The following is a 9,953-nucleotide window of genomic DNA, read 5'->3' on the forward strand; positions in this document are numbered from 1 at the left end:
GAATAACGTTATAGCTTTAATAAGCATTAATCTATCAATACATACAATGAAAACTATGCAGTGTTCATTTACATTTGATTACTTTTAGATTTCTTTTGTAGGCTATTACTTACCTGAACAGTAATGTTAGTAGTACTTCATGGAAAAATGACAGCACTGTTTTGTATATTTGTTTTATTGTATTTGTCAGTTTGTTTTACTTTTTCTTTGTTCATGTTCTTGCAATGTTAATTCAGCTCTTAATTTGTCATATATATATATATATATATATATAAAAAACAAAAAGTACCGATAAGAATACCATTAAAGTACCGAACCGATAAGCAGTATCGATAAGAGTAGTAATACCGTTAAAACCTTAACGATACCCATCCCTATTGCCAAGGCTGCATTTATTTGATCAAAATTCAAATATTGAACAAAAATGATCTTTAATGGCACTTTTGATTAATTGAATGGGTCCTTGTTGAATAAAAGTAGTATCTTCCAAAAAAAAAAAAAAAACCCAGCCCCAACTTTTTTGAACAGTGGTGTGTACCTGCCTTTTACCACTTTTATTTAGAGGAGAGTAGTGAAAGGACAGGAAATGATTGAAAGAGAAAGGTCGGAGTTGTATCTGAAAGTGTGGCAAGCCAGATTTGAATTGGAATCACCCATATGAGCACCAGAGCTCAATGTGCTAGCCATTAGGCTGCAGCTCTTTTTTATTTTTTATTGAATTGATGTAATCACAACACAACCTTCTATCATGCAACTTTTCCTTTAACAGAAACACAAACTCTAGATGAACAGAAATATGTTGACCGTTTCAAAGGTCCTTGGGGGCAATTTGGATATTAGTGAATCATTTTATGCCCTAATTTCTAATCCGGCTAGTATTCATTATCACAGCACTCCGTGCGGCCACAGAGCACTCTGCCCAGACACAGCTGTTTGAAATAATGCAATGAACAACTAAACCGTCAATAATCCCAACTGTGGCAAGCCTCAATTTCAAGGTTCTAATAATATTTGTGTCTACTGATATATGAAATATCATATGTTCTGTAATGTGTTTACATGCTAATACAGCGTTAAATTAAAGTGTTAAGAAGTCAATGAGACAGTAAAGGTCTTGTGATATTTTTTGAACCCCTTGAATTTGTCCTCGAGAATGATCTTTATAAATTATGACTGGGTTAAAAGTATTTTATTCGTCATAACCCATTTATCTTTGGGGATAAATCTTTTTCCCTTTTCTCTAAACTCAAAAGTTTTTATGCTTTATATAAAAAAAAATCTCCTGTTTGGAAACATTTAAATGCAGAGGAATTATTGGTTACTTCCTTGTGTAGCTTTTTTAATCATATGATAATATTTTCCCCATTTCCTTTAATCTGCAAATTAAAGCAAATTTGTTAAAACCTTCTTTCAAGTTATCCTAAAAAGTGTGTGATCTGTGGGCTTTCATCTTTGTCTGAGTGTTTAAACACAAGTGTGGATAGTAAAGGTTCCTTTGAGATTTTCCTTTCATAAAAGAGTATTCAGATATTCTGTAGAAGGTTTAAGTCTTTTTGTGTTTGATTCACAAAGTGTTTTATACATTTGCCTAAAAGGTAAAAGCTTTTTAATTGAGTTAAATACAGAATTATCAAATTCTTCCCTGCATTTCCTCTAACAATAATAAGATACAGGTACCGGTTCAAAATGCTTCAGCAAACTGACCTTTAAATCTAGGAACATTTTAGCTTCATGAAAGTATGAAGTACACTATTGTCTGTGTGTGTGTGTACAGATATCTGTATTCTGTTACTGAACATTTGAGTATTTATTAATACTACAAAAAGCCTATTACAGGAGAAAGAGTGCAATGACTATAAGTCAGATGTTTAAGTTAATGAATGATAATATAATTTGATAATATATATAATAATAATTAGAATTTTTAACATAATTTAGTTTATATGTCAAAGATTATGCCAAAGCTTGTTTTTATTCTGACTTTTAGATTTGTGTTTTTTTTCTGATGTTTTGATTTTGAGCAGCTTTTGCCTGTAGAGAATGCATTTCTTGCGCCAACTTATTTTAAAGGGGTTTCATTTAGCCTTCTAAGCACATTTAATAACAAGAGCTGCAGTCTAAGTCTCAGTGGTAAAGATGAACCGAGCAAGACTAAACAAAGGACTGTCACACTTTATTATTTCCTACAGTTTTTCTCTGCCCTGATCACAAATATTAGCTCCGCATTACCACTTCAAAACGCAGACTTTCTAGTCTGCAGCGGTGGGGGGTACTGTGCCTATTTCAAGTTCTCCAGGAGTCAGACAATATGAAAATGATTAAAAGATGAAGACACTGTCTGAAAAGGAGTTGTTGGAGGGGCGAAAAAGATCAAGTCGGGTGAGTGAGCGGGAGTTCATGAACACGGGCGCATATATGCCTTTCAGTATGTAATAGTCTAAGTCTCAGTGGTAAAGATGAACCGAGCAAGACTAAACAAAGGACTGTCACACTTTATTATTTCCTACAGTTTTTCTCTGCCCTGATCACAAATATTAGCTCCGCATTACCACTTCAAAACGCAGACTTTCTAGTCTGCAGCGGTGGGGGGTACTGTGCCCATTTCAAGTTCTCCAGTTGTCAGACAATATGAAAATGATTAAAAGATGAAGACACTGTCTGAAAAGGAGTTGTTGGAGGGGCGAAAAAGATCAAGTCGGGTGAGTGAGCGGGAGTTCATGAACACGGGCGCATATATGCCTTTCAGTATGTAACTTAGATGCTCACTTTTCTCTTGCGTAACCGCCAAGATTATGCATTAGAACTGGCCTTAGTATACCCATTAAATGTGTTGCATTGCCATTTCCTTTATCAGCCTTCATCTCTGACCAATCAGCTGGGGGTTTGTTCTAAAATGCTTTTGAAATACAGCATGTCTCGGTAAATACGAGCATACAGATCTCTAATGACAAGGTTCTCTGAAAGTTTGCCTTTGTGTGTTCTTTACAGGAGTGTCATACTGTTTGAAGTGCCATTATTGCAGTTAGGTCAAACCCATCCAATCCAATTAAAATGCACTAGTTTGACCGCTTTTGTACAATCTCGCTAAGGCTCATTGCATTAAATATAATGTTTATTTATTTTTTTTCAGCCATTTATTAATCATCTTAACGTCTTTGTTCTGATTTTGAAAGCCTATGATTAGGTATTTTTTAGCCCTTTCCTCTGTCTATAACACACAATCTGTACTTCCTCCTGTGCGGGCCCCTCTGGCAACAAGAAAACTGCTAAGCAAAAACTCTCCTCTTTGTTCCATTTTCTTTCAGCATTAGCAATTTATCACAGAATGAACTTTTATTATATCTGCAGATGACTCGCATTAAATTTTTGCCCATTAATTTTGAAATGGGTTTTGAAATGGGTCCTAAGCTTTTATCAAATGCTGGGGAATCTCATTTGGATTATTGTATTTCATTAATTACTTGATAGACAAAGCATACTTTTCAATGTAGATTTTTTGTGCTGTTTAATTAATTAGCATGTTTTCTCTTTTAATTAAAGCCATTTTTTTCGAATTAAAGCCCACAGCAAAACACATATATAATTTGTTTGTAATTAGCCCTTAATTGGTGGTAGTGGAAGCTTAGCACCCTCGTTTCCTTTTTTTTCCTCCTGATTGCCATTTTATTGCCAGTCAGTCATTAATTAAACTGTTTTTCTAATTAGCTTATAAAACTGTTGATGGCACATTATTGTAAGTGTGAGTTCAAAGCTTGCTAATAAGCCTTGCCTGCTCAGAAGAGGGAAGATAATGAAATGCGCACAAAGCCAACGAACTTTCAGACTTTTTTCCACTCCCTTGTTCCCTGAAGATGACAGTCTTATGTATCTGGAATCAGATTATTGGGGCTGAAACATAGAGAAGCGCATTATACCGAGGGCTTTTCCAACTAGATCCCCCTCAGAGAGGCTGCTTCTCTGTATGTCTTGTAATGCTGTTTGTCAAGTTCGTGGCAAGATTACAGGAACTCCTTGTCTTATTTCCCCCACCACCCCCTTGAGACTGATAAACTATGTTAACTGGATCTTTCACTGTATACAAGGATATCAAATGTAGGACTCTCAATATGTCACTTTTGTTGAGAGGATTTTGTCTCCTCCGCTTTAGTGTAGATGGCACAGGGTATTGTCATGGGAGCGTGGCCTGTTTCATTCAGGCAGTGCAGTGGTTTTCTTGAGATTTCCCTTGCCATTGTTTTAATGCAAGCCATGATTATTACAATCTGTTTAAACTGACCCCATTTGGCACGATAGAACAAAATTACAATAATGTTGTTGATTTATTGGTAATATCAGGGCAAAAAATGTGAGAAAATGTAATTAGTTCTCAATAATGTTCGCAATGCACCAAAATGTATATAATTCTGTAATCTTCCCATGTAAGTGGATTTTTTTATTTATTTATTTATTTGGTAAATTGGTGCTACATAGCTAGAGAAAAAAAAAATTCTGTGGCGAAAAAGGTCCTTTTCAGCATCCACAATGTAAGGGGTTCGATCAGACTATCCGTGATGCAAAAATGTAAAAGTACAATCTGTAGTTTTCACAAGTATCTCGGAGCTGTCAAAACTCCACCAGATGATGCATTTTATGTCATGCGGCAGACTTTTGCTGACAAATAAACAAGTGTATCTTGGTTAGTGTTGCAAAGGGGTGGAAAATTCCTGGTAAATTTCCGGTAACTTTCCAAAAATCCCTGGAAGATTCCAAAAAATCCTGGAAAGTTTCCAAAATTTCTGAAATGTTTCCAAAATTTACTGAAAGTTTTCCACCTTTTTGCAACCCTAATTTTGGTACAGGTAAGACAGAGAAATAATACACATCGTTCATTTACTTGTGCTACCGACAGTGTAACAATACAAAGCTGTTTGAAAATCTGTTAAACCTAGCTTTAATTAGTCAATCAGTCATATTCACATCTTATGAATTTTCTAGAGGGAAACTTAAATAATAGCTAGTACCATTTAGTAAGTACTGTAAGTACAAACCACACAACTAGATACCTTTTCCAGTCTTATATAAGGTGTGTTTTGTTTCAGTTTTTTTTACAGAGTGAATGTTATGTTTAATGTTTAACAACTATTGTATAAGACGGTATACATCTGTAGGAGTTTTAATTGTTTACAACCCATGCTTTTTCAGTAACTGGGTGTGAATGAGACAGCCTGGGTTATAAATGCAAACTCAGAATTTATTTTAAACAGCTGCAAGGAACTCACTGAATTTCTTCCCCCCACAAAATGTATTTATTTATATGCTCTTAAAGACCTATAATGCTTTGAATATAGTAATGTGTGAGAAAATCGGGGAGTCCCGGCTGGAAGAACGAAGGGGGGCTTTATTTTGGTGGTGGGGGCACAATTTGGTTAAAGCTGGAGTGCATGTGGGTAATCCTTGTGTTGAAAACGCAGATAAATCTCAAGATTTATACCTCATGACAGCAAAAAAATAATAATAATCCAGTTTTGTCGTCTCAAAATGCTGCTTTTTGTCCATGAGATATATATATATATATATTTTTTTTTAATAAAGCTTATTTGCGATCTGCGCACGCTTTTCGGCTCGCGTTTGCTTTAGCACCTACTCTGCTTAAATGCGCCTCTCCAAAAACACCCTGGTGTGAATTATCTGCGAGTGGATCTGCGCTAAACACGGGCATGATCACCCATTATAACTTCCCTCTCTCCGCTGTCTTGCTAGAAAACATGATTTATGGCTCTTAAAACCTGGAAAAAAATGGCAAGGATTTAAAAAAACTGTCATAGTGTGTTAGCTTCAGGTTATGCAGACGCCTTTACAAATCTTCCAAGTGCCTGTATAGATGAATGCCTCGAGGGCCCAGCCGGAACCCCGCTCTCTCAGCCTGCTAAAGGCCTTATCTTAAATCCAAGCAAAGTACCATTAATCTTTTTGAAAGACCTTTATGGCTTTTAATGTATCCCAAATTAGAACATTTTACACCCTTGGTTCCTGAAATATGGCGATAAAAAGCCTTTAGAGTTTAATTTCTCCTTCCTGCTCGCTCTGACCTGCCTAATCCCAGCATGCATTAGGAGATATTTTAGTTTCAGTCTTTCTAATAAAGTTTATCCCACTTAATTATAATTGAAACATTTTTTTCCACTCTCTTGCTCTCTCCAGGTTTTTTCGAGCCCACAAATGGTGGCACATTTCCTCATTACCAACTGAGTTTTTTTTGTGTGTTCCCTCTGATTGTGTTCTAAAGAATTACCCTCATATTCCCTTCCGAAGAAAAAAAAGGAGGCGAGAGAAAAGCAGTGGGTAAAACATTTCCTCATTACCAACTGAGTTTTTTTTGTGTGTTCCCTCTGATTGTGTTCTTTCACTGTTCTAAAGAATTACCCTCCTATCCCCTCCCGAAAAAAAAAAATACAGTGGAGGCGAGAGCAAAGCAGTGGGTAAAAAAAAAAGGGAAAAAAAGGGTTTACGATTTGTCCGAGTGTTTATCAAAGTTTCTTGCGGTCCAATAATAAACCCATCCCGGGAGTGATGGAAAAGGCCCGGACTCCTCTTTTGTTTCCTGAGCCCTCTGTGTCACTCTGACTATTCGAATTAATCTAGCCACACCACACACATTTCCCCTCACTGATACCGCCGACATGCGCCTTTCGCCCTCCTCCATTCATTTTGCCATCCTAAGCAATTTTCAGAATTAAAGGTCCTCTTTAGATGAACAGATTAAGTATATGAGATAATAACATTAATTATGTACATCCATTCTGAGTGGTGGAACAGAGGGTTGGGTGTCCTACTTCTATCTATGAACCGCAAGTTCTTTTTTGATTTTCGAAACTCGAGTGAAACATGTGTGTGTCCGTGCTGCCATCCTCGCAGTGATGAAGATATGCCTTCTTCGAGAACCACCTTGATGCACTGGCAGCACTGGTGAGGTTTGCCAGGCAGACTGATTTTCTCCAGCTAATGGAGCTTGTCTCTGTCTTCTTCTCAATAGCTGGCCGTGAAAATCGCACAAGCCGCCGATTGCCGTGACTTCGCCCGCACCAAACAGGAAGCGGAGGCTTCCCAGGCAGCCCGAAAAAGGAGGAAGCAAATCGCTTGGGGGTTTGTTGTCTGCTTTTTTTTTTTTTCCTCCTCCTGTTCGTCCCTGGTGCTGAAACCCTGTAGTTTCACTCAAGTCACTCTGCAATTCACACTTTAGATGTCCCCTCTTTCCTGGACATGCTGCTGTGTGTTAACTCATGTGTATTCACTAGAGCTTTCTAATGAGTATGCGGATGCTGCTTATCTTTTTGGTCAGTCAGTCCCTTTAGAGGGTCTCTGAATGCCCATTGTGAGCTTATAGCTACAATTATACTTTTCAGATTCAGTTTGTGCATTGACTGCAATTATATGCACCCATGTTTATCCAAACGAATCTGTATTTCTGCTTTGATTTGTTTTTCTTTCTATTGCTTTTATTTTATTTTTTTCTAAAAATCCTGATTATTTTGACTCCGATTTGTCACATTCACTGCATTTTGTTTGTTTTTTGTAATTTTAGGTTTGAAGCAAAGAAAAGATGGGAAACCAAAAGCAATATGGGATTCATGTGACATTCGCTGCAGTTGAAACATTTCTATAAAGATGAGTAAAGATTTGGCATGTTGATAATTGTTTATAGAGGTAATCTTTTTATAAAACCGTATTATTGCATTCAGATGTCCTTTTTTGCCATTTTGCCATTTTATTTCTTTCTGAATCAGTTCTTTGGTCATTCATTCAGATTTGTGGGTCATTTTTTTTTATGTAGCTAAATAAATTCCATAAGCACACCATTATTAGATTGGTCGTTATTGTATGTATTTTCGTTTCTTTTCTCATAATTAAATCTGGCCGTACAGCAACGCACGCCATTTATTTACTGCCATAAGTGGGTTAATCAGGAGCCGCTTTTTTCTTCGACGGAGGTATGGAGCGAGGGAAGAGAAAGGAGAGATTAGGGGCCTAATGCAATGTACAGGATAATATGCAATAGGATTTGCCCGGGCAAAATGAAATTTGTTGGCTATAAGGAGGTTTGAGCAGTCATAAACGAGGAGTTTAGTCGGGTTCGAGTGTAAGATGACTGTGTGTGAGGGAGAAAGAGAACGAGATGGAGAACGGTGTGTATGACACTGGACTCAACCCATGATGCATCTTTGAGAGGATTCCAGTGGGCAGTGCACATTTTTAAGCCTGTCTGTTAGATAAGATCCAGTTGACTGCACTTTCCAAATATGAAATGTATTTCTTTCTGGATAGAATGTATAGATATTATTCTGTTATTCTGAATAGTTGACCAAAAAATCTAAGCCTGCCATCATTTTTGTTCTAAACCTGTATGATTTTCTTTCCTCTGAGGTACTCAAAAAGAAGCTTTGAAAAATGTTCATGCTGCTCTTTTACATAAAAAAAAAAAAAAGGGAATCGGCACAAGCTCCAAAAATGCACAACAAAATATCAGTGAATCATAATAGAAGTAATCCATATTCCTATTTTCCAAGACTTCTGAGGATATGTGATGAGTTATTAATTAGCTAAAATCTCCTTTCGCTTTCATTGTGTTGAAAATAACATAAAATAAAATCCATGATGAGGGTAAGTAAATAATGACAGCATTTTTAGGTGAATTATTTTTACATTTTTATAATTTTTTAGCAGGATGATTCTTTATGCCAAGCACCTTACTTTTTAAACATCCCTCCCACCTCCACGGCTCGGTCTCGTGAGGTCATTAGCGGGAATGTGGAAACTCGCTCCCTTGATTTATGCTCTGTTGGCCTGAGGCGGAGACATCTGTAATTTTAGGGCTTTGACATACACCCACCCTGACAAAAGACAACTGTAGCACAAACTTGTCAGTGCTGCCTTAAGGCAAGGGGTGTGGTTTCAGCCCTGCCAGTTACCACGGAGACATCTTGTTGAAAGTAAAGCTCCGCTCTGTTGTAAATGCCTTCTTTAATATATGGTCAAATTGTGGTTGTTAGATCACTAGTAAATGAGGTCTTATACTGTGTCTACACCGGATGCAAGGATCTAAAAGGCAGTAGAACCCATTATAATCAGTGATTCTGTGTACACTGGAAGTGGTGAGGCATGATGCGATGCAACACGACAAATCTCTGACACTAAACTGATGCCTCGTTTTGTTTCTGATGTACTCCAAGTGCCTGACATGGGGGACAAATTAATTTGCAATGGTTATGGGATAGCAAAGTGTCCACTGGCTGCACAATTCAGAATCCCACTGGATTGTTTGCCTACTGTATTATAAGTATTGCATATTTATTTTACATACTGATTTGTTGAAGGGAAATACGCTTCAAAAGAGTCAGCATGGATGTGTTAAATTGAGATGTGTTTACATAGTTACAAAAAAAAGTTAAATTTTAAGGACTTAAAATGTACTTATAGTAATGGCTTCTGAAAATTCAGGGTTGCATTCACAGGAATATTTATATTTCAAAATACAGTAGTCAACATTTGAAGTGGATCAAAAAAAGTTAATCAAAGTTGTCCTAAGACAAGAACGCATTTAGGTTTTAGGACAACTTTGAAAGGTTTAGGTCCACTTCAAATGTTGACTACTATATTACAATAGAAAATTGGTGTTATAAATTGTAATAATATTTCATAATATTACAGTTTTACTGTATTAAAGTGTAGTGTATGTATATTCAGATGTAGTGTTAGTCTTCAGCATATGAACATTTCATATCAGTTACATCTGTTATTTATTTAAAATTGGGATTCTGTAATAAATTGCTCTGCAAAGCATTATTGTATTTTTTTGTGAAACTTTCCTTTGATTTATGCATATTTCAATAACTCGTGCTTCCACATATCACAAACATCTCTGAATGTGTCTAGAACATGTCCAAGGCTGTACCGCATCTCATCAGACTACCATTAGT

General features: G+C 36.6%; 1 protein-coding gene across 1 annotated transcript in view; it reads left to right on the top strand.

Annotated features, from left to right (window-relative positions):
* The window catches only part of LOC107602495 (protein FAM204A), a 15,836-nt gene extending 7,702 nt beyond the window's left edge, over nt 1-8,134 (top strand). Inside the window, 2 exon segments of the mRNA XM_016295008.1 lie at nt 7,013-7,122; nt 7,562-8,134. Coding sequence (XP_016150494.1) covers nt 7,013-7,122; nt 7,562-7,613 — 162 coding nt within the window. The 3' untranslated portion in view covers nt 7,614-8,134.
* Nucleotides 8,135-9,953: the final 1,819 nt, after the last annotated feature.

This window comes from Sinocyclocheilus grahami, unplaced genomic scaffold (assembly GCF_001515645.1).
Source record: "Sinocyclocheilus grahami isolate Dianchi unplaced genomic scaffold, SAMN03320097.WGS_v1.1 scaffold328.1, whole genome shotgun sequence".
Lineage (NCBI taxonomy): Eukaryota > Metazoa > Chordata > Actinopteri > Cypriniformes > Cyprinidae > Sinocyclocheilus > Sinocyclocheilus grahami.